At 34.9% G+C, this 22,841-nt stretch overlaps 1 protein-coding gene and 1 non-coding gene across 4 annotated transcripts in view; both read left to right on the top strand.

Moving 5' to 3' along the window:
- Positions 1-22,841, top strand: part of GPCPD1 (glycerophosphocholine phosphodiesterase 1) — a 60,140-nt gene that overhangs the window by 10,652 nt on the left and 26,647 nt on the right. For all 3 annotated transcript variants that reach the window (XM_045529318.1, XM_045529320.1, XM_045529319.1), the window contains 8 exons: positions 3,055-3,139; positions 9,184-9,259; positions 11,070-11,111; positions 13,908-14,031; positions 17,170-17,401; positions 19,343-19,505; positions 19,819-19,951; positions 21,623-21,677. In XM_045529318.1, coding sequence (XP_045385274.1) covers positions 3,055-3,139; positions 9,184-9,259; positions 11,070-11,111; positions 13,908-14,031; positions 17,170-17,401; positions 19,343-19,505; positions 19,819-19,951; positions 21,623-21,677 — 910 coding nt within the window. The remainder of the gene's footprint in view (positions 1-3,054; positions 3,140-9,183; positions 9,260-11,069; positions 11,112-13,907; positions 14,032-17,169; positions 17,402-19,342; positions 19,506-19,818; positions 19,952-21,622; positions 21,678-22,841) is intronic.
- Positions 12,322-12,449, top strand: LOC123622956. The gene has a single exon (XR_006729693.1). It is a non-coding gene; the product is annotated as a small nucleolar RNA SNORA40 (small nucleolar RNA).

The raw sequence follows: 22,841 nt of genomic DNA, 5'->3' as shown, positions 1-22,841 counted from the left end.
ACTCTGTTGGAATTTTTTTTCTGGTTACAGAAAATTTGAACACCATAGTATTGTTTCCCAATAATGCCAAAGAGGTGGGTCACTTGTGGTTTTATTTGGTCTCCTTGTTAAGATTTTGTGGTATTTTGGGAGAGGATATGAGGGCAATTCAAAATCAGGCAGCCACAGTAAATCACCTCACTGCCCTTCTTTCCTGGCTTTTCTTGGATTTGATCAGATTATGTTCAGTCTTCACTGAGCCATTGTGCTTCATTCTTAATTTTGCGCATTTGCTTAGAGAAGTGAGGTAAAAAGACTTATTGCTTTGTTTTTAGTGTGTGTGTGGTGTTTTTCTTTTTCCCAGGAGATGAAGTCTTGCTCTGTCTCCCAGGCTAGAGTATAGTGGCTCAACCATAGTTCACTGTAACCTCCAACTCCTGGGCTCAAGCAGTCCTCCCACCTCAGCCTCCTGAATAGCGACGACTATAGGCGCATGCCACCTCAGCTAATTTTCAAAAACTTTTTGTAGAGACAGTGTCTTGCTCTTTTGCCCAGGTTGGTCTTGAATACCTAGCCTCAAGTGATCAGGCTCAGCCTCCCAAAGTGCTGGGATTACAGGCATGAGCCACCACGTCTGGCCATTTTAGTGGTTTTTAATCAGGAGTACACATTAGAATCACGTGGAAGGACTTGAAAAAAAAAAGAGCCTAGATCCTACTCCTGGAGATTGAGAAATAGTGGATGAGATGGGGCCCAAGCACATTTCTCAACTCTTTTTTTTTTTTTTTTTTGAGACAGGGTCTCACTCTGTTTCCCTGGTGAGTGCTGTGGCATCATCATAGCTCACTGCAACCTCAAACTCCTGGGCTCAAGCCATCCTCCTGCCTCAACGCACAGCTGATTTTTTCTGTTTTTAGTAAAGATGGGGTCCTGCTCTTGCTCAGGCCGGTCTCAAACTCCTGAGCTCAGGCTGCCCTCCCACCTCAGCCTCCCGGAACAAGCGTGATACACCGTGCCCAGCCAGTTTTCAACTCTTACCACTAATTCTACTATACATATCTGGGGCTAATTTCACATACTCTGGCTGTTTTGTGGATGAAATAGTACTGGAAATTTGTCTTTTTTTTTTTTTGTAGCAGAGATGGCAAATTTCTACTCTGAGTTAGTACAGTTTGCCTGGAGACCTGTGTTAAAAGTAGGGACACATGTGCCAAGTATTTGCTATCCTTGCTTTACAGTAGTGATTTGTAACCAGTCATATATATCTGAACGCCCTGTAAAGTTTTATCAATTTACATAGGACCAGGCACCACCCCAAACCTGTGTAATCAGGATCTCGCAGGGTGGAACCAGGGCATATGTATTTTATTACTACCAGATTCACCTGATTGTTCAAGCTGGGACCGTGGGTGACAGTTGGTTGTGGATACAGGCACACATTGGAGGTGTGTGGGTTTAGTTGCAGACTACTGCAATAAAGCAAATATTGCAATAAAGTGAGTCATATGAGGGTTTTTTTTGTTTCCTGATGCATATTAAAGTTATGTGGTCTGTTTAGTGTAGTAGCAGTGTGTCTAAAAAATATATATACCTTAATTAAAAATATTTTATTGCTAAAAAAGACAGTCATGTGAGGCTTCAGTGAGTTGTAATCTTTTTTGTTGATGGAGGGTCTTGCTTCGATGTTGATGGCTGCTGACTGATCAAGGCGGTGGTTGCTGAAGGTTGGAGTGGCTGTGGCAATTTTTAAAAGTAAGATGACAATGAAGTTTGCCACATTGACTCTTCCTTTCATGAAAGATTCTCTGTAGCCTTCAATCACCGATGAAAAAGTGTGAAAGATTGTGAGAATCACCAAAATGTGACACAGATAAGAAGTGAGCACATGCTGTTGGAAAAATGGCACCAAGGGACTTGCTCAACACAGGGTTGCCACAAACCTTCAATTTGTAAAAAACACAATATCTGCAAAGTATAATAAAGTGAAGTGCAATAAAACGAGGTATGCCTGCATTTTGTTAGGAGCCAGGATTACCTCAGAGTGAGGATAATGCCCTAAAACTTGTCATGGTGGAGCCAGGTGGAGAGCAGTGTTAGCCATCTGGCATCGTGGAAGAACATTTGGAGTTGCCGTTTATTCACTGAACTGCCCATGCTGAATTGATGTTTGGGTGATGGTCTATGACGGTGGGTCTCAAACTTAAGTGTTCATGAGAGTCACCTGGAGGCTTGTTAAAATACAAATTTCTGGGCCCTCACCCCCAGAGTTTCTAATTCAGTAGGTTTGGGCAGGGCCTGATAATTTGCATTTCTAAGAAGCTCCCAGCTGATACTGATGGTCCTGGGACTACACTTTGGATATAATTGGTTTATGATCTGAAGTTAAAAATCAGTTACAATTAAGAATTGTAGTGAATTCACTTTGAGGCAGCCGTTGAGTCAAAGCTTTAGTTTCTGTTAGAATGGTATAGTTCAGAGGAAGACATGGAGCTGAAACAAGATACAGGTACTGATTGTTTGGCTAGGGGAATAACCAGAGCCTGGGTGGGACTGTTAGAACAAGGGACAGTAAGGGACGTGAATTAATTTACCAGTGTGCATCACTCACTTGTGACACAAAGGCCTTGGGCCCAAAGCCTTTAAGCAGCCGTGTAACATCCCTAGCTAAGTGGAATGTCAGAAGATCCTGACTCTGGCTTCCACCTTTGCACTACTTGGGTTTTCTGTTTGGAATACTTTGGCTCTTTGTATGGCTGGTTCCTTCTCATCATTTAGGTCTCAGCTCAGATATTGTTCCTCATCCAAGTCTTCCTTCCAAAAGGCTACTCCAGAATTTCTGTTGTGTCTTGTTTGGTTGTTTGTCTATCCACACACACAGCAAAAGAAGCTCCTTGAAGATGGGTCTTTTTCTGCACTATTTATTTCTGCAGAGTGAGCCTGGAGTAAAATTTTGTGTAGGAATATAAATGAGTGGTGTTGATCACAGATTTTATTTAAGGGGTTTTGTGAATTAAGAGGTCTTTATGCATTGTAGTTTGATATTGATGCTATTGCTGTTATTTTTTTTCTTCACAGCGTGCTATGGAAAGCAACCATTGTACTCAGTAGAGGAGTATCAGTTCAGTATCGCTACTTCAAAGGGTACTTTTTAGAACCAAAGGTATGTTTTCTTTATCTAGTTTCCAATTTCTTTAGCACTTCTTTCAAAAGCAATTCAGTTAAGTTTGAAAACAGTAGTAGTACAATGAGTTTGGTCAAATAAAGAATAGAACTCTTGATTAATAAAATTTTAGTACCAAAAACAAGGAAAATAGCCACTTCAGAGGCAGATGATGTCTGCCATGGAATTTTAAAAAGACATAGTAAGTATGTTCTGCAATATTCTTATCGTGAAATTAATTTTAACAATAAATGTTCTCTGTACATATGCATTTTCTATAATTTGTAAACTAATTAGTAACCCATTGCAGAGGTTTTTCTTTTTGTTTTTTAATCCTAATGTGAGGTGAATACATTTAGAGGAATACATAGCCAGCTTTGAGTAATTTCCTTTTTAAAAATTATTTTGCAGCAGCCATCTCTTAGTGGCTGCATGAAATCCAAAACTGAGTGGTGATTCCTCTTAGATTTTTCTAAAGATTGTATTGATAGGCCAGGATCTTTTCTGAAGGCCTTTGGAATATCTGTTAAGTCTAAATCTGCGTGTTCACAATAATTCATTATTTTGGGATTGTTTTCATATTTAGAAAAGACAAGTCAATTCTTTTTCTTTCATTCTAAAGATACTTATTTGCTGAAAGGATTCTTTTCCTTCAGATTTTTACCTTTGGCACCCTGGGGTTGCATGTGAATAAGGGTTTAGGGCAGGAGTCTGGGAAAAAACATGGATTACATCTTTTTAAAGAATGTATTTCCTTTGGGGGGTCATTGAATACTTTTGTGACATGTGAAAAATGCAAGCAGCCACTGTTACCTCATTTTCTTAGCCACCATTATTTAAAGAAAAAAAAAAAGGAAAGAAAACTGACAAACCCACTTTAGCTGTCTTTTGCACCTATTACGTTTCTTATTCTGAGAATATTTTGTAAATATTCAGTGATTGAACTTAAATTACATTATGGTTGATCATTGTGTTGGCTTTTCTTGACAATAGTCTCACTTTAACAACTTAAGAAAGGGGCATCTATCATTTATTTGGCATAGGGGTTATATATACATCGTGACAGAGTTCTTCAATATAAATTAAACTGTTATGTGTAGATACATAGGTCATAGCTCATGCCATTAGAAGTTTATCTGAGGATCCTGGTATATGAAATTTAGCTTTGTAACCTGTGAAATCAACTAAATTTTTACTAAGCAAGGGGGATTTGGACAAGAAAGATCATATTGAGTCCTTTGGGTATAGTTTTCTAAAGTAAGACTATTGTCAACACAGGTCAAATTAAGCCAACCTATAGTATTTTTCCTCTTCAATGAAAATGTAACCATAAGCACAAAATCAGCCCAAAATGCCTTTTGAAAAAAAATTGGCAAGAAGTCTGCTTAGCAGTAAAAAACAAAGTTTTTCCGCTTGTAATACTTGCAAAAGTTTACAGTATATGTTGGTGAGTGTGTTTCTTTAAGTAGGTGCTCTGTATCGCGTACACATGTACCGTGTGATGCAGGGGCTGCCATGGTAAGTATGTTTTTCATGGACTAGAATAAATAGCTACATAAAATCCCATGCATATGGCTACAGTTTTTTTTTCCCACATGCCAGCTTAAAGTGACACTTCTTTTAAAAGTTGGTGGCGCTTTTTAAATGAAACATTTGTAAAATTATGCAAATATTATGAAACTTTGTTTCAGTTGTGCATTGTCAAATGATAGAAGTAATGTACAAGGGACCTTAAATTATGAAATGATGTAAATTATTGGAATACGTATGTTATGAATATAAAGAATGATAGGAAAGCAAAGTAATTGTGAAAGCATTTAAAAGCTGAAATGGGAGATAAGATTAATTTTACTGAGTCAAAAGTTTTAAGAGGTAGTCTACTCATACCTAAGCTAAAAGTCTCTTGATACTTGTACAAGCCACTTGACCTTTAGGCTTCAGCTTCCTCGTCTATAAAATGAAAGGTTTGAACTGTAGACTTCTTAGATCCCTTTCATTGCTAAAATTTTATTGAGTAAATAAAATTTTACCATTCATATTTTTCTCTTCCATTCTTTGCTTTTTCTGGCATATTCCTTTTAGTTTAAATGTTGCGAAGAGTTCTGAAATCCTTTTTCTCAATTTTTCACAGCTGTTAGTTCTCTTAACACTATAAATTAGAATAAGATATTAATGTGTCAAAATTTTAAAGTAGTTTTACAGATGTCAAAACAAAATATTATTTAAACATAGCACACAAAGGTAGTGTATTACTGAAATGAAATGAAAACATTGGTATGAGTCTGCAGATAGTACGTTGATTTCATATCTTCACCAAGATCCTTTTTGAATTAACATGTAATTTACCCATGTTTTTGCATGTTCACCCCTCTTTGCTGGTGGCTAGAATTAGGTATCTTTCCTCATAGTGAAATGTTAGCCAGTTTTTAATTATATCCTATGAAATATTTCCTTCATTTTTGTGAAAATAGATCTTTATTTTTCAGTAACATACTGGTGTTTCTAACTTTTATAGGTGCTAAACTTAGTCATAATTAGATTCATTACAAACTTTCTTATTTAGATCTTAACTGCCTTGATTTTTGTTTAAATCCTTTAACAAAAGAATCAACCATCTGTGATAGGCATATAATTGTTCATTTTCAGAATAGGTTGTCATTTTCTTCAATGGTGTCTTAATATAGTAGAATTATCCTCTGGATGGTAAATACTCCCAGCTGTTGAGCTATGAACTTTCACAGAGATGTCTGTTTGCCTAGCTTCCTTTGCTTTTTACTCATGCCTAGGTGACCATTTTTCTTACTGGTCTTACTAAAAATAAGTCATTTTTAAATAACTATGGGTCTGACCTCTGTGTGGCCTCATGGATAAAAATTCCTCAGATCCCCCTTTACATGCAGGTTGTTTTCAAAATTGTGGAAAGAAAACAATCAGTAAAAAAATTTAAAAGTTCATGATATATGCAAGCAGTAATATTGCAGAACTGATAATTTTGCTTGGTGGTTTGTTAAAAACAAAACCGCACACTACATGTTGGGTAGCCTTTTGTTTATTTCCCTCAGTTCCTGATGTAGCTGAGTGATGTCAATAGTTGCTTAAGAAAGCAGTCGTTAAGACTTTTTCATGTGGAAACATTGATTTTTTAAAAATATTTTTATTAATGTGCATGTTTGAAAACATTTCTGCAATCATCTGATTTTATATGTGCTAAATTGTTCAATAACTCATTCCAATACTATTAATGGAATATTGTCTTAGACTGATACTGTTACTGTTTTCTCCAAAGATCCACCTTCTACTTTACTCAAAAAGGCTTAAAATTGTGGCAGCCTTTTGCATAGTGGAACTGTTCTTTTTTTAAGATCTTGAAAAATTAGTTATTACGGTTGGTGTATTAGAAAGAATTGCATGTTTTGGAGTCATCGCTGAGATTTTGAACTTTCTAATGCTCTGTTCTTAAATTTTTTAAAGAACTTATATAAAGCTAAACTTTAAGATTACCTTCTAAAGTTTAATAAAGTAGTCATAACAATTTTTGGAAATTGTATTTTAAAACTAGGTTCTTTTTCTCTATATTATAACACTTTATGTACCAATCAACATGGATTTGTAATGTGAATGCTAATAGATGTAAATTATCTTTAGAACTGTCCCTTTGGACTGCTCCTCAAATACTCTATTCAAGTCCATATTGTTTTATGCTGTGGATAGTGGATTTGTTACTAAAGTAGATGAGAGTGGAGATGTTAAAATTGCTACTAAAAGGGCCAGGTGCGATGGCTCATGGCCTGTAATCCCAGCCCTCTGGGAGGCTGAGGCAGGAGGAATGCTTAAGGTCAGGAGTTTGAGGTTGCTGTGAGCCATGATGACATCACAGCACTCTAGCGTGGGTGAGACAGTGAGACCCTGTCACAAAAAAGCAAAACAAAACAAAATTGCTACTAAAATATGTTCCCTATCACATTTAATCCACAGGACAATTCCTATATGATTAAGTACTACAGTTAATACTTTGTAAAGTTCCCCTGACATCTGAATTAAAACAGAATAAACCCTCTCCCTTTCTTTACCCACTTTTTATCCCTGTTGACATTTAATCTTATATTCGTGCCACCCTTTTCAAACCTTTGATTAGTAACTTTTATAAGGATATAGGTCCATACCACCTTTCCAGAAGTTTCTTTTAGTGGTGGTGGAGCAGGGAGGACAGTCAGAGGACTTGGGAGGGATGGAGGAAAGGCATGGTTAGTTCTTCTTGACTGCTTATCATAGGCAAGAAGCATTATTCCTATTTTTAATGTATACATTTATATCTTTTGAGGGTTAGAAAGTTTGATGCTTAAACACATTTTAAAAATGTGTCAGGAAAAAAGTTGTAAAAAACATGCAGCACGTGTAGGATCAAATAAATGTATCTTTTTAGTATATTGGATATGAAATTCATATATTAAGATGAACAGTTTCAAATTACATTTTTGAATAAAAATTTTACTCAGACTACATAATGAACCCTTATAGCAGGGAGGTATTCAGCTTGAGAAAAAGCATTCATTTAATATCCCAGGATTAATGATTTGAATGAATATCTAATGCTGTTTTAATTTTTAAACTTCAAAAATTTGCAAATTAAAAAAAAAAATTTAACCTGGTTATTGAAGTAACAACACTATCTCTTGTGCATTATCAGTTAGTTTGTTACGTATTATTTGGCACATTTATTATAATCAGTGTTAAAATCCACGTTTATTATAATCAGTGTTAAAATCCTGTAAAATGTATAGAAGAGTATTTAGTGCTATCTAAAGATATATACTATATAGAGAGAAGTTTTATTTTCCAGGCTTTTAAAGAATATATGTAATATATGTCTAGAAAGAGGCTCAAAGATTATATATGAAAATGTTGATAGTGATTATCCCTAAATGGTGTGGTAATAGGTGATTTTTGTATTTTCTTTTTGATTCTCTGTATTTAGATTTCTTTAGCGATTATGTAAAAAAGAAAAAAATTAAAGTACCCTGTAAGGTTACAGCTTGAAAATTTGGTTCTAGTCTATGGCCATACCACCCTGAATGTGCCTGATCTCTGAAAATTTGCTTCTAAAATGTGTATTAAGGGTTTTATTTTGGGCACATAATTTGAATTAGTGATTTTTTTTAATAATTAAAGGAGAATTAAGACACTTTTAAACTTCAGTCTTTTAGATATACTCAGGTAATCTTTGGTGGTTCATTGTTTAAAAATTGCTCTATGTTGTCAACAGCATATAGAGCTTTGTTTTCTTTTTTAGTAAGGGGACTTGATAACAGACATTATGAGTAATTGCTACACTGTATGAGTTTATAAACTCATAAAGCATAAGAATGAAACGAGATGTTAGTTTCTCTTTTGTCACACTTGTTCTTCAAATTTACCCATCCATGTGTCCTTTCTTTTAGGGTTTCTATGCCCTTTAGGAGTAGTGGTTACTATGATATGAGAATTCTGATATTCTTCTTATTTTCCACTTAAATTATTCTTAAAATAAGAACTTTATTCCTGTTAGCTCCCTGAGTAACCTGTGATAATTGATCTGGAAGTACTTATACCTACTATTTCTACTATTTTAGATTTGGTTTTTTTTTAAGCACTTGGAGACTTACTTATTAAACAGAGTAGGAGGTGGATGCTTTATCTAGGAATACCTCATTGACTGTATATTTGGTGTTTAACTTAGGACAGAATTAATATCAGTTAAAATTAAAATTTCTTTGAAAAACATTAATTGTGGGCAGATTTAAGAATGGGTTTAAAACGGTTTTGTGTGCCAGTTCATCTCATTTTTCTTTGTTTACTGCCTCACTCTTATTAATTTTCTTCCAGCATTTCATCATGTTTTGTGACCTGGTACATTCTGATTTTTGGCATATAATATTGATAATTACCAAGATAAATCTCTTGGTCTCATATTTAGCATAAGACTTAGGACACAAACATCTAACGGAGTCATGGGTAGAAAATAAGATATAAGAAATTATTGCAGACGTTTAACTTTTAAATTGCAGACTATCGGTGGTCCATGTCAAGTCATAGTTCACAAGTGGGAGACTCATCTACAACCACGATCAATAACCCCTTTAGGTATGGGCATTAACTGCATCTGTTTGAGGCATATGCATAAAGTTACTAATATGCTGCACAATGGCTTAGTGGAATTTACTAAATTTTTATTCTAAAGTTTAAAGTCGATGAATTGTCAGTACTACAAATTTCACTGAGCATTTCATGGATCTTACTTTCAAAACTAAACAGTTTTTAATTGCCTGTATCAATTTAATTAGAAATGCTTGCCTAGTTATTTTTATTTTCTTGGGTTAGAGTAATTTAATTTATTTCATATGGAGTGGTTAGAAAGTTTCTAAGATACCATTCTTCTTGATGTAACATCCATGGCTCTATTTGATTACTTGCTTAGAGAACATTTGAGGAAAAAATTGATCCAAAACAAAGACTCTTAAATTTTTAACTTTGAACAGTAGAGTAATAGAATAAGTTATTATACCCTTTAAACTAGTAAATATGTGAATAAACTTGTATGAATGATCTCAAATTTCTTTGTTGTAGTAGACAATATATTTAATTTACTTAAATTCCCTGCTGGCTATGCTAAAATTGATATTCCAAGGGTTTTTATTTTGTTTAAAAAAATTATTTAGTCATCTTATATGCCTGTGGCATTTCTCTTCATACAAGTATTTTTTTAATTTCCTTGTCCATATTGAAAATAGAATTTGAAGTTTATTTCACATACATTAAATTACCTACTTTATCATCTGTAAATTGACTCAGTGCTTAGTTTTTAGGTAAAGTTAAAATTTAAAGATAATTAAATGGCTTGCTGGTTTACTAGCTTAGATTAGAAAGCAATGAAAGTTTCTTCTTTACCCTGTAGCAAGGGCACATCTTGTTTAAACAGATATCTCATTCCATCCTCTTTATTGGATTTTCTTTTTGTATGTTTTAATATGTTTTTGATAGTGTATTTAGACTTTTTATGATCGTATACTTAAAATTGTAATAGTCCTATACTGAGGTTGGAACGTATTAGGTATTAAACATTTAAAAAACAATTTGTATTTTAAAGCATCTGTATTTTTTTATTGTGAGAAGTTGGATGATTTTGTTTGTTTAGAAAGAAATATATTTTATACTTTTGAGAAATAGAACTTTTGAACTTAAAAGCTGTGTGAAATCTACCAGAGAATCTTTATTAGGGACTATCACATTTATTTTGACAAATATTTCATACTTATGTTAAAGTAAACTGGAAAGGGAATTAGGCAGGGAAGATAATTTGTATTTTACTCAGAGGGGTGGAGCTTTACAGCTATTCTCAGTTTAAATTTGTTAGGAGCAGGGGATGTGCTAGCACTTACTCTTTTTTGGTAGCTCCTCACAGCTCTGTATACAAAGGTAAGTTTATGCTGTTTGTAAAGCTTTTAGCTGGGTGTAGGGAATAGTGGGGGTTTGAGGAGAATTATAATTTAGACAAGTTCAGAATGTGCTACGTAAGAATAAGCATTTTAATTGTGCCAAGACCTTTGGTTTGAAAAATCAACAAGGAGTTATGATTGTCCAGCAGCCTGTTAGTCTTGTACATGGGTGAGTGTAGAAGTTCATCCCAGTGCCTCTAGAGCACCTCTCTGAGGAGTTTTCTTTCTCTTCCTTATGATATGAATAGTCACCAAAGTATGTAAGAACTATTACTGTTTGCTTAGTCTCCTTAAAAGGGAATTCTTTATTGAGGGCTACAATAAATATGCTTATTCACTTTGGGCTGCTTTCAAGTTGTAGATTAATATTTTAAACCTTAAGGTGGGTAGTTTCTCAATTTTTCATTCTGTATACATCATGAGTTTTAACTAGGTTTTCTATTTTCCTTAAATTCTAGAAAATGAAATTCTTATTGACGATGGACAATTTGGAATCCATAGTAAGTGAGACTAAGTTTTTTAAAATGTTGACTGATATGATTAAGATGTTACTTTACATTTCATTGGAAATATAGGAAAATATAGGGCACAGGGAAACAGTACATACAGCCATGTGCTGCATAACAATGTTTTTGTCAAAGACTGACTGCACGTATGACAGTGATTCCATAAGATTATAATGGAGCCAAAAATTCCTCTAGCCTAGTGATGTTGTAGCTGTTGTAATATCATAGTGCAATGCATTACCTTTTCTATGTTTATGTACACAAAAACTTACCATTGTGTTATAATTGCCTATAATATTCAGTACAATAACATGACATACAGGGTTGTAGTGTAGGAGCAATAGGCTATACCATGTAGGTTTGTGTTAGTACACTGTCTGATGTTCCCACGACGAAGAAATCACCTAGTGATGCATTTCTCAATGTATCTCTGTTGTTAAGCGATGCATAACTGTAGTATGATTTGAAAATAGAGACTAGATCCAAGAAACAAATACATTCTGTTTAATAATGATTAGTTTCCAATATAATTTTTATGCTTAATTATTTTTATCCTTTTGATTTTAATTTGGTGATTTCAGGCATGTGATTTTATGTAATTAATTTTAAAGTATATTGTACATTTAACTATTAATATATCATCTCTTTTTAAAACCCTATTCTGTTTGAAATTATATTAACGATTCTAAACATCTAAAGTGTGAAACATTACTCTTAGGCAAAGCGCGCATTTTTGTGCTTGGATATGCATTTGCAGTAAAATCCCGCAGACTAACCTGAATGTTCCAGTAATTCTAAGAATTCATTTACAATAAAGTAGAAAATGCTTTAACTTCTGAATATGTTGAAAATGTTATGTATTTGTATACTTTTCTGCTTTAGTAAATACTACATATAGCCTGAGAACTCAAATTTTCTTTAGTGATTAGCATTTTTATGGTATATCAGGGTTATCATGGTAAACTGCATTCTCATTTTAGATTCTATATAGGAGTCAAAAAATAGAAAGGGGGTTGGCAGATGTGTGCCTACTGACTCTGAATCGGAGATAAATTGCTGATAACCGGTGCTGTTCCCATGCTGTTAAGCACTGGAAATGACAGGGCGTGAATGTTTTGGTTGTGGTTTTATTATGTATGTATGTTTATGTGCATTAAAAATGTGCATGCTCTGGCAGTCTTCGGTTAGGAATTTAGCTTCTTATAGCATTTGTATTTGTTTTTGTCTAACTTGTGGACAAAGACTTACAGATAGGTGCAAAAAATAAATCCTCTTTTGCAACACAGAACTCATTGTTCAGTATGAGTTTTGATACATATAAGAAGGAGTATTATGAGGGAAAAAAAGAAAAAAACAAACCAAAAAAAAAAAGGAATTTAACTTCTTTCCTTTGATTTTGTTTGGGGTTGTTTATATTACATCAGAAGATTGTCTAAAATGTTTGAATAGCTTTAGTGGTAATTATTTTAGAGTCTTCTTTTTATTAATATTTACAAATAATAATATTGATGCTACATGTTTTGAAGAACTTCCTTTGTGGAGGAGTAGTTTTCTCCTTTCAGTGGCAATGCATGGCATGTCCCTCTATTACATGTTAATTACTGTTCATGGTTGTAAAGCATAGCATTTCATGCCTCAATTTTTAGTTGGCTTTGTCTTAATTTCAGCTTTAGTTCACTTTCAGGATGGAAAGCTATTTCTCCAACTTTGTCTTTTTCTGAAAACAATGTTAAAAATTTGACAATTTTTAAACATTCTTAAGTTACACTAAGGAGAGAAATTTCTTGATATACATAGTCCTGTTAATGAAATAGTATAGGTCCAAAACATCAACAGCTTCTCCACTATTTACGAAAATTTTATTACCTGTGTTAGTAAGTACCTTTTCTTTTCTTTCTTTCTTTTTTTTTTTAGTTAAAGGGGTGGGAGGTTGTGAGGGAGGGGTGTTTGGTTGTTTTTGTTGAGACAAGAGTCTCAACTCTGCCACCCTACGTAGAGTGCAGTGGCATCATTGTAGCTCACTGCAACTTCCAACTCCTAGGCTCTAAGCAATCCTGCCTCAGCCTCTCAGGTAGCTGGGACTACAGGCATGCCACAATGCCCGGCTGGGTTTTTTTTTTTTCCTTTCTTTTTGGTAGAGACAGAGTCTCATTCTTGCTCAGGCTAGTCTCTAACAGCTCAAGTTGTCCTCCCGCCTTGGCCTCCCTGAGTGCTAGGATTATAGGCATGAGCCACCGCTCTTAGCCAGTAACTTCAAGTTAATGCTAACACAGTGTCATCACAATCATACAATTTATTTATAACAGAATATATAAACGTGAGAATACAGAATTGACTTGCAGTTTCGTTCTCATGTCTCAAACCACGAGCACTAGTGGCATAACTAGTTTTAGTTAAATATCTCATGTGAAGCTTTGGGAGTATAATAATAATCCCCATGAAAACAATTGCTAGGTTAGAGGCTATCTTGGAACGTGTGCCCTTTCTGAAACAGATTTATATTATTTTAATCATGGATTCAATATGAATATTTTAACTTAAGTTGCTAAAGCATAGCTAATTGTTAATACTCCTTTAACTTTTTCCCCCTACTTCACATAAAAGTTCTTTTTCAATGACAAATTTAAGATTGCCTGTATATTTGTTTTGGGGAGAAAAGTACTGGTGTTATATAACTTTTGTGTATTAAAATGTGAATGTGAACCAGAATTGTCAATATGCATTGGTACTTATTGAGTTGTTCTAAAAAATATGTATAATAATTACTGTTCTTCATATTTACTCTGCCAGATGGTGTTGAAACTCTGGATTCTGGATGGCTGACATGTCAGACTGAAATAAGATTACGCTTGCATTATTCTGAGAAACCTCCCGTGTCAATAACCAAGAAAAAATTTAAAAAATCTAGATTTAGGTATGACTGAGTATATTTGTTACTTAGGCCTTTTATTTTTACTACTGATGTAGATTTAAGACCCATTTGGTTTACGTGTATAAACTAAGAACAAAACACATTTACAATGTTACAAGTTTTGATAACTGTAAGGTCTGTAGTAGTGAACTACTCCCCCCCCCCAGATTGCTACTGTTACACATATTTAAATTAGTCTTAATCTCTGAAATCAGAACCAAAAAAATTGGTTTTTCCTAAGCTCATATGTCTCTATAGTCTTTATCATTTAGTAATAAATAGTTTTAAAATGGATATAATGGAAATGATTTTGTGTTAAATTAGGGGAGAATGGCATAAACAGAGAAAATGATTATTGGAAATAATCTTCAGTGTTCTAAATTTTACTGTGGCTTAAAAATAAAAATTTTCCATGAGGGTAGAAGTTATAGCAGTTCCAGATTAGTTTCTTTTTAAGCCCATATCAATTTTGGAGAGTAATTGATAATAAATACAATACTTATTATCTTCATAATAAAATTCATAATAACATTGTAGTTTGTAAATCCATAAATATTTTACCATAATTGTTTAAATATAGTATTTCTATATTATAGTCATAAAACAGGGAAGGGAAAGGGTGGGTAGCACTTAACAATCCCTTGGCGTTAGCTGTTCTGATAGTGAGTAGAGGGTTTTGGGTGTACCTTGTCCCTTTGCCTTAGCTTTTCTAGGCCTCTGCTTTGCTTCTAAAGAACCAAGGTCATTGGACCACATGGTTCATCTGCAAAGTCCATTTGACCTCAGAGATTTTCTCTAAGTTGTCAGTTTTCCATAATTGAGTGTTTTATTTACATGTTATTTAAAAGAAGCAAAAAAAATTGTGTTACAGCTGTAAATTGTCTTATTAGAATAAGACCTTGAAATAGAAGTGAAAGATAAAAGTTTGGTGTGTTGGCTCTTAGGATTTTTTTCCCTTGGCTGCAGTTAAGAAATTAATAGATAATTAATAGTTGGGGATCTGATTGGAATGCATATAAATACTGAGTCCTATGCTGTTCTCTCTCTTTCTCTCTCTTTTTTTTGGAAATCCCCTTATCTTCTAAATACATTATTATTTATATAGAAATCACTTGGAGCATTTGCATATATTACTGTTTTCTTTGGCTTAAATTAAATTGGATATTATAACCATATTTAGTTAGGCTCTATAAATTAAATGACTTGATTCCTATTGAAATAATTGTGCCCAGCTAGAGATTGGTATTCTGGTCATTTTTTTCCCCCAAATTGATATTAGTGCTAGACTGAGCCTTCAAAGGGTAGGAAATAAATTTGTCCACAAGGACATCAGGACTTTAAAAAGGTTAGTAGTAGCTGAGCATGGGTGGTGTGCACCTGTAGTCTTAGCTACTCAGGGAGGCTGTGGTGGGAGGATTGCTTGAATCCAGGAGTGTAAGGTTGCAGTGAGCTGTGATTGTGCCACTGCACTCCAGGTTGGGGGACAGAATGAGACTCTGTCCTTAAAAACAAACCAAAAAAACCCCTGGCAACATTTTATTCTTTGTTTTAAGAGACAGGTTTTCTGTTGCACAGGCAGGCAGGCTGGAGTGCAGTGGCTATTCACATATGCAATCATAGTGTGCTACAGCCTGGAACCTCTGGCCCCAAGTAGCCTCCCACCTCAGCCTCTCGAGTAGCTGAGACTGTAGGCATACACCACTGCACCTGGCTTAGCTTGTACATTTTAAACAAAACACTGGATGTGCATCTCATTACCACTAAGTTTTAAATATACATTTCTTTTTTCCATTGACTCCACCGGTAAGTGGAAAGCATATAGTCTCTTTATGATAGGCTATAACACTTATATAGTATTTGAAGAAAACCTTTAACAGTGTAACATAAACTAAGTTCTTTCATAGATCCCTTCCCTTTAAACTTTTTGTTTGTTTTAGTAAAACTGGCTATTCTGCCAACATTGGCATATCTCTCTTGCCTGTTCATTTCTGTCCATTTGCAGTCTCTCTGTTACAGAATGTTTGCTCTTTCAGGCTCATCAATAGAATTAGTTGTCCGGAACCATTCCTAAGAGTCTGGTTTCGGAAAAGAGATGCTGATTTTTGTTCTGGGTTATCAAAATGCACTCATGGCTTTACAGTGTGATTATGAAACAGTATTAGTAATGGAATAATCTGTACAGCTGACCCCTCAGGGAGACCTCAGAATAATGTGGCTATAAGACATGGTTGGGGGCAAGAGGTTATACAGAGAGAGCAGGCCCCTCTAATACAGTTTTATTATTTGTATTATAAATCAAATCCCATTTAAATCTAAAATGAAAATTTTTTGTATTTCCATTGTTACTCTTTATAATAACATTGTTCCCCATATTAATAGTATAGTATTAAAATGTTTAATCTATATATATTTCAATTGGTGCAAGAAATATTCTAGAACTGAGTTTACTTATTGTCCTTACAAGTGCTCAGTGCAAATAATTGCTTCTCATTAGGAATAGACTAGTCTTTGTGGCTCTGTAACTTGGGTAACTTGTCTTTGTTTTCATTGCTGTAAGGCCTATAAGAGTTTTACACTCTTGGTTTATTTATTTCATTATATATATATATATATGTATAAAACAACATTTTTCTTTAGTAATAACAGTTTTCACAGAGTACCTGGGCTTTCATTGTGATAAGCTAAGGGGGAAATCTTCAATTTAAATCTCTACTTCTAAGTCTTTTAATACATACTAACAGCATATGTTTCAATTTTGTGCTTGTTATATATATATTTGTGAAACCTATCAAAAGGACTTTGTATTTTTTGAAGGTTAAGAAACCAAGGTAGCCATTTATAAACAGAATGATCATAAATATCTCTTTAATCATTAAAAAAACAAAAGAATTAACTGTAGTAGGCATAATGGTCATTTATCCTATTTTAATTCTTTGCAGAAATATATGTAGATAATAACAGTATTTTATAAAACATGTAATGACTTAACCTGTAGAATGTGTAGTCTATATGTAATATATTGTTATTTGAAGATTTAGCATGTTCGGGGAGCACTTTTAAATTCAGCATTTAGGTAACATTTGTATAAGTTTTTCTTCTGTGCTACTTTTTGCATTTCGTTGTTTTTTTCTTAATATGCAGGGTAAAGCTGACACTGGAGGGTCTGGAAGAAGATGACGATGATAGGGTATCTCCCACTGTTCTTCACAAGATGTCCAATAGCCTGGAGATATCCTTAATAAGTGACAATGAGTTCAAGTGCAGGCATTCACAGCCGGAGTGTGGTTACGGACTACAGCCGGATCGTTGGACAGAGTACAGCATACAGACAATGGAACCAGATAACCTAGAACTCATCTTTGATTTTTTTGAGGTGAGCAGATACTTCATTGAGGGAGTTGACAAAGAACACAGGCGTAAGCTTATTCTTACATGTGTTTTGATTTTTATTTTAACCCAATTTGTGTAAAAGTCGTGATTCATAAAACGTTTTAGATGTTTACTCCTCTGTACACTTTAGCAGGCTTTAAAAATTTGGAGTTGACATACTCAGGTATAGTTAAGAATGTGATTAAGAGAACTTTAGCAGAATTGATGTTTCAAATTAAGACCAGATGTTTTGATGTCTGTGTCTCTTAAATAATCTAAATATAAATGAATTGTATCCAAAGGAGCCTGTAAGAATAAATAGAGGGCTGGGCAGGCTGTCTATCTTGGACAACCTGATGTAAGTAGCATGATTGAGGGGTCGTCTTGAGGAAAGAAGTCTTCTGTGGTTTATCAAGGTGCTTTGTTATGAGGATTCAGTGTGACAGTGGACTTATTTTGCAACCTTACTTGATTTGTGCATGTGTGTGTGAGTGAGTGACAGGGGCTGTGTGTTGGGGGTGGGTAGGGGGAGAAATGGAGTGAGTGACAGGGTCTGTCACCCAGACGAGTGCAGTAGTGTGATCATAGTTCACTGTACTGGGCTCAAGCAATCCTGCTTCAGTCTCCCAAGTAGCTGGGACTACAGGCGTGTGCCACCAAACCCAGCTAATTTTTTAATTTTTTTTTTGTAAGACAAGGGTCTTGGTGTGTTGCCCAGGCTGGTCTTGAACTCCTGGGCTCAAGCAATCCTTTCACCTTGGCCACTGAAAGTACTGGGATTACAGGCATGAGCCACTGTGTCTGGCTTTATTTTATCAATCTGTAATAAAAGTAGTTATAAAACATATGCCAGTTTGTTCAGAATCTGAACTGCCAACTTTCTGGAGCTACTTGTGTCAGTTCGCTGGCCGTTCAGATGCTCCCCTTACATAGTACTTGGTGCCTCCCCTAAAGTCCTAACTGCAGTGTGCCTGGCTCAGTAGTTACGTGTACTTTTGTTTCTTAGCCTCTAGCTAGCTCTTCTGCCACCTTCACTCCCATTTCCACTAGATTAGAGTTTAAATCTTTGAGGATAGGGAACATGTCTTGATCAGCAGGAGCACCTAGCCACAGTTTCTTGAGAACAGCGTAATTCGGGATGGTTTTAAACCTGTGGAGTGAACCTTGTTACATATAGTAAAATTATTTATAATCTTTGAGTTGTTTAATTGGATGCCTTTAGACACCCTTTGTGAATTGCTTTTTGGCTACCTTGCATTGTAAGATTTAAAATATTTTCTCTTACATTTTATGTTTTTGTAAATTCAAAGATCACATTTTTTAAAAACTATAATTTGATTTTACCTAAGCAATAAGATCTATGGGACTTCATTATAAAAATAAGTTTTGGTTAACATTTCTGTGTTCCTTTAGGACCTAACTTTTAATAGTCTCTTCAACATCCTAATTTTCCTTTCATATGGTTAGCATGTTTGGTAATAGTTTTATTCATAGACTAGGCTGATAAAATAGCCAGTGTATTCTCAAAAGTATTTGGTTTCCTAGAGAGTTCCTGTGTGCTACTTATATAGACAAATTTTTAGAGAATCTAATATACATTAAAAATTCACTACAAATATATCTTAGTCTTACAATGTAAAAGCGTTTAGAAATATATTGGCAGTGCTTTAAATTCACCTAATGTGTATTAGATCATAAATGCAAATCAGAATTGTGATTAATAAAGTAATATATTAATATAAAAATCTTAAAATATTTATATTTTAAAAGAAAATATATCTTTTATTATAAAGAAGCCATCTAAATTACCTGACTATAAGTTTGATTATGTTTCTTATCAGTCCTCTTCCATAGAATGAGTTGACATTAAGGTAGTTTTTTGATCTTTAAATTGAAAATAATTTAAGTTTAAGAATTAGGATTATTTTAGACCTCATTTTTTCAGGAAGATCTCAGTGAACACATAGTTCAAGGTGATACCCTTCCTGGACATGTGGGTACAGCATGCCTCTTATCATCCACCATTGCTGAGAGTGGGAAGAGTGCTGGAATTCTTACTCTTCCCATCATGAGCAGAAATTCCAGGAAAACAATAGGCAAAGTGAGAGGTAAGTTTGGAGAAACAGTGGGGAGACCCTTTACAAATAAGCTAAGGTAAAGTTAGAATTCTAAGTAGTCTCAAATTGAGAATGGTAAAAATTAAATTAAAAATTTGCTTTAGATTATTAACTGATAGCAATTTTAAGGAGCATATCAAATTTTCTAGGAGCTTTACTTTGAATCAATTTTGAGTTGATTTTTTTTTTCTATTTGATAGAGATTGATAAGGCTGGTTTAAGTGTAATTTAAATGTATTTGAACTCATAATGGCCTCTTTACTCATCTTTATCTTTGTCCCTCCGTTCTTTTTTTCCATGAAAGTTGACTATATAATCATTAAGCCATTACCGGGATACAATTGTGACATGAAGTCTTCATTTTCCAAGTATTGGAAGCCAAGAATACCATTGGATGTTGGCCATCGAGGTGCAGGAAACTCTACAACAACTGCCAAGTAGGTTGAATATTTGAATAGGGTTAGCATGCACTAGCTTATGTTAGGCAAGGTTACATTGGTTTGACCCACTAACAGTCAAATGATTTTATTATTACCCTGGGGAATGAAATGTAATTTGGCAATTAGGGTTACCATTTCAAAATAATTAGAAACCAAGTCTAAGATTCTGCTCAGACTTTATAATATTCTACTGAATTGGTAATGAGAAAGATGTTAAAGGTAGAAAGTCGGGAGGGAAAGCTTGATGCAGACAGTTTTGTGGCATCAGTGTGTCTCTGTTGTGGTCCGTATTTTTGGCATGTTGCCATCTGGGTCTTTCAGTTTCCTCATCAGTAAAATGGAAGAGTTTGGACAAGATTATCCCTGGTATTCCTTTTAGCTGCAAGCACCATGGTTCTAAGAAAGTATAAGTAAACACAAGAAATATTAGTTCATCTAGACCTCAACAGAAAGATGCTGTCTCTCCTCAGAAGACAGATTCCAGCCTAGTGCAGCTGTCTTTCCTTTCTGGCTTTGCAAGTTTATTTAATTACCTGCTCATTGCCACAGATTTTCTATAAACATTAAGCTTACCCCATTTTATTAATTAATTAATTTATTTCTTTTTGAGACAGAGTCTCTGTCACCCGGGCTAAAGTGCTGTGGCGTCAGCCTAGCTCACAGCAACCTCAAACTCCTGGGCTCAAGTGATCCTCTTGCCTCAGCCTCTCGAGTAGCTGGGACTACAGGCACTTAACCACCGCACCCGGCCTACCCCATTTGATTTTAAGTGATACTGTGATACCTTTGGGATATGTGGAGATCATTATAATCTTTTAAGGTCTAAAAATCAAATCAAATCACCACTTAAGGAAGAAGCACTCTCAGGACCCATCTTAAAACAATAAGTTTAAGTTTTCTTGCTTTCTGTTCTTTTTTCTTTTTTTTTTTAAAGACAGCATTTTCCTCTGTTGACCAGGCTAGAGTCCAGTGGCACGATCATAGCTCACTGCAACCTCCTACTCCTGGGGTTAAGCTATCCTCCTGGTTCAGCCTCCCAAGTATCTAGGACTATAGGTACACGACACCACACCTGGCTAAGTTTTTTTTATTTTTTGTAGAGATGAAGTCTTGCTATGTTGCCTATGCTGGTCTCGGCCTTAAGTGATCCTCCTGCCTTGGCCTCTCAGAATGCTAGGATTTTAGACATGAGTCATTGTGCCCATCTCGTTCTTGTTCTTAATACAGTTTCCATACTTCTGCCCTGTTGGTGTGTCAGTCTTTTCCCATTCCCCCATTGGTCTGCCAATATTAAGTCATCTGGAGGCTTCGCTGCAAAGAGCAAGTTTCTGTTTCATGCCATTGAAAAGCATTATTTTCCTTAATTGGTCACTCCACTTGGCTCCGAGAAAAACTCCATAGTTCAGGGGAGGTATATGTTGTGGTATAGGATATGTCTATATTCAGCTTGTAAATGCTTGTAAGTGCTAGAGATTACGTTTATGGAATAAACGCACATACCAGCCAGCTGATTGCCACCGTCATATTTTGGGGATAGCAGAATTAATCTCAAAATAGAGAATAAGTACCGGTTCCCATTGTTGAAAATACATTATAATTGGCTTTCTATTACATTTGTTTATTTATCTTTCCTATATTCTGTGATAACTATACTTTTCTCTATTTTAGGCTGGCTAAAGTTCAAGAAAATACTATTGCTTCTTTAAGAAATGCTGCTAGTCATGTAAGTAACCATTCTTTCTTTAAACAATTTTGGATTGCTGAGGTAGAGAAATGTGGCTTGAGGAGTTTCTTCCAGTTTGCGTTAGCAGTTTGAAAGCAGATTTTTTTGCAGGGGAGGGGACAGAGTCTTGCTGTGTCACCCCAGCCTGAGTGTAGTGGCGGCATCACAGCTCACTGCTACCTCAAATTCCTGAGCTCAAGCAATCCTCCTGCCTCAACCTCCCCAGTAGCTAGGGCTACAGGCATGTGCCACCAAGCCTGGCTAATTTCTTTATTTTTAGTAGAGACGGGGTCTAGCTCTTGCTCAGGCTGGTCTTGAACTAGTTAGCTCAAGTAATCCTCCCACCTCTGCCTCCCAGAGTGCTAGGATTACAGGCGTGAACCACCGTGCCCGACCCATAAGCATCTTTTTTTTTGAGATAACAATTTTTGAGCAATTGGGACAAGAAAATTCCCATTAAGCATTGGTTTTCACTACTTGAATAGTGTGATTATTCAGATACTTTGGAAATAATGCTTATAGAAGGATTTGATGATGCTTCCATGTAACACCTTAAAAAAAAGTATCAGTTTCAACCATTTCACACCAATTGGATTATGTTAAATTTCTTAACTCCTTTTTTTTTAACCTATCATAAAGGATTAGAGTCTTTTTTTTTTTTTTAGTTTTTAGTATGTAAAGCAACTGCAACTTGACATTTTTAATCAAGAACCTGAGTTTTCCCCCCATGCCCCCAAATTTTTTGATATCTGACCAGAGAGCCTCGTGTTCCAAAGTGAAACTAGGGGTAAAATAGACGGACGCCTCATTTTTTTATTTCCACCTTTTCTACATTGCCTCCCACATGCCTTAAATGTTGCCTTTTTAAAAATAGTTCAGTGAGTAAATTTGATTAGGTACATCTTTAATTTTATCAGTTATATGAACTATCATCTATTCTGAGATGTACTTTTTAAATATTTTAACATCTCTGAAAGTGATGTTTTACAACTTAGCTTTGAGTCATGGTTTAATTGGCAGCATTTTCCCCCTCTCTTACCTGTATATAAAATAATGATGTATTTTATACTTTATGGCATCTTGAATTATAGTAACTTAATTTTTAAGAATTTTAATAGTTTTGTCTTTGTGTTAAAGAATGATAATCTATGAGTATATTGGGCT

This window comes from Lemur catta, chromosome 17 (genome assembly GCF_020740605.2).
Source record: "Lemur catta isolate mLemCat1 chromosome 17, mLemCat1.pri, whole genome shotgun sequence".
In the NCBI taxonomy this organism is placed as follows: Eukaryota; Metazoa; Chordata; class Mammalia; order Primates; family Lemuridae; genus Lemur; species Lemur catta.
The sequence above is the reverse complement of the archived record's forward strand: the minus strand, read 5'-3'. Positions and strand labels throughout refer to the sequence as shown.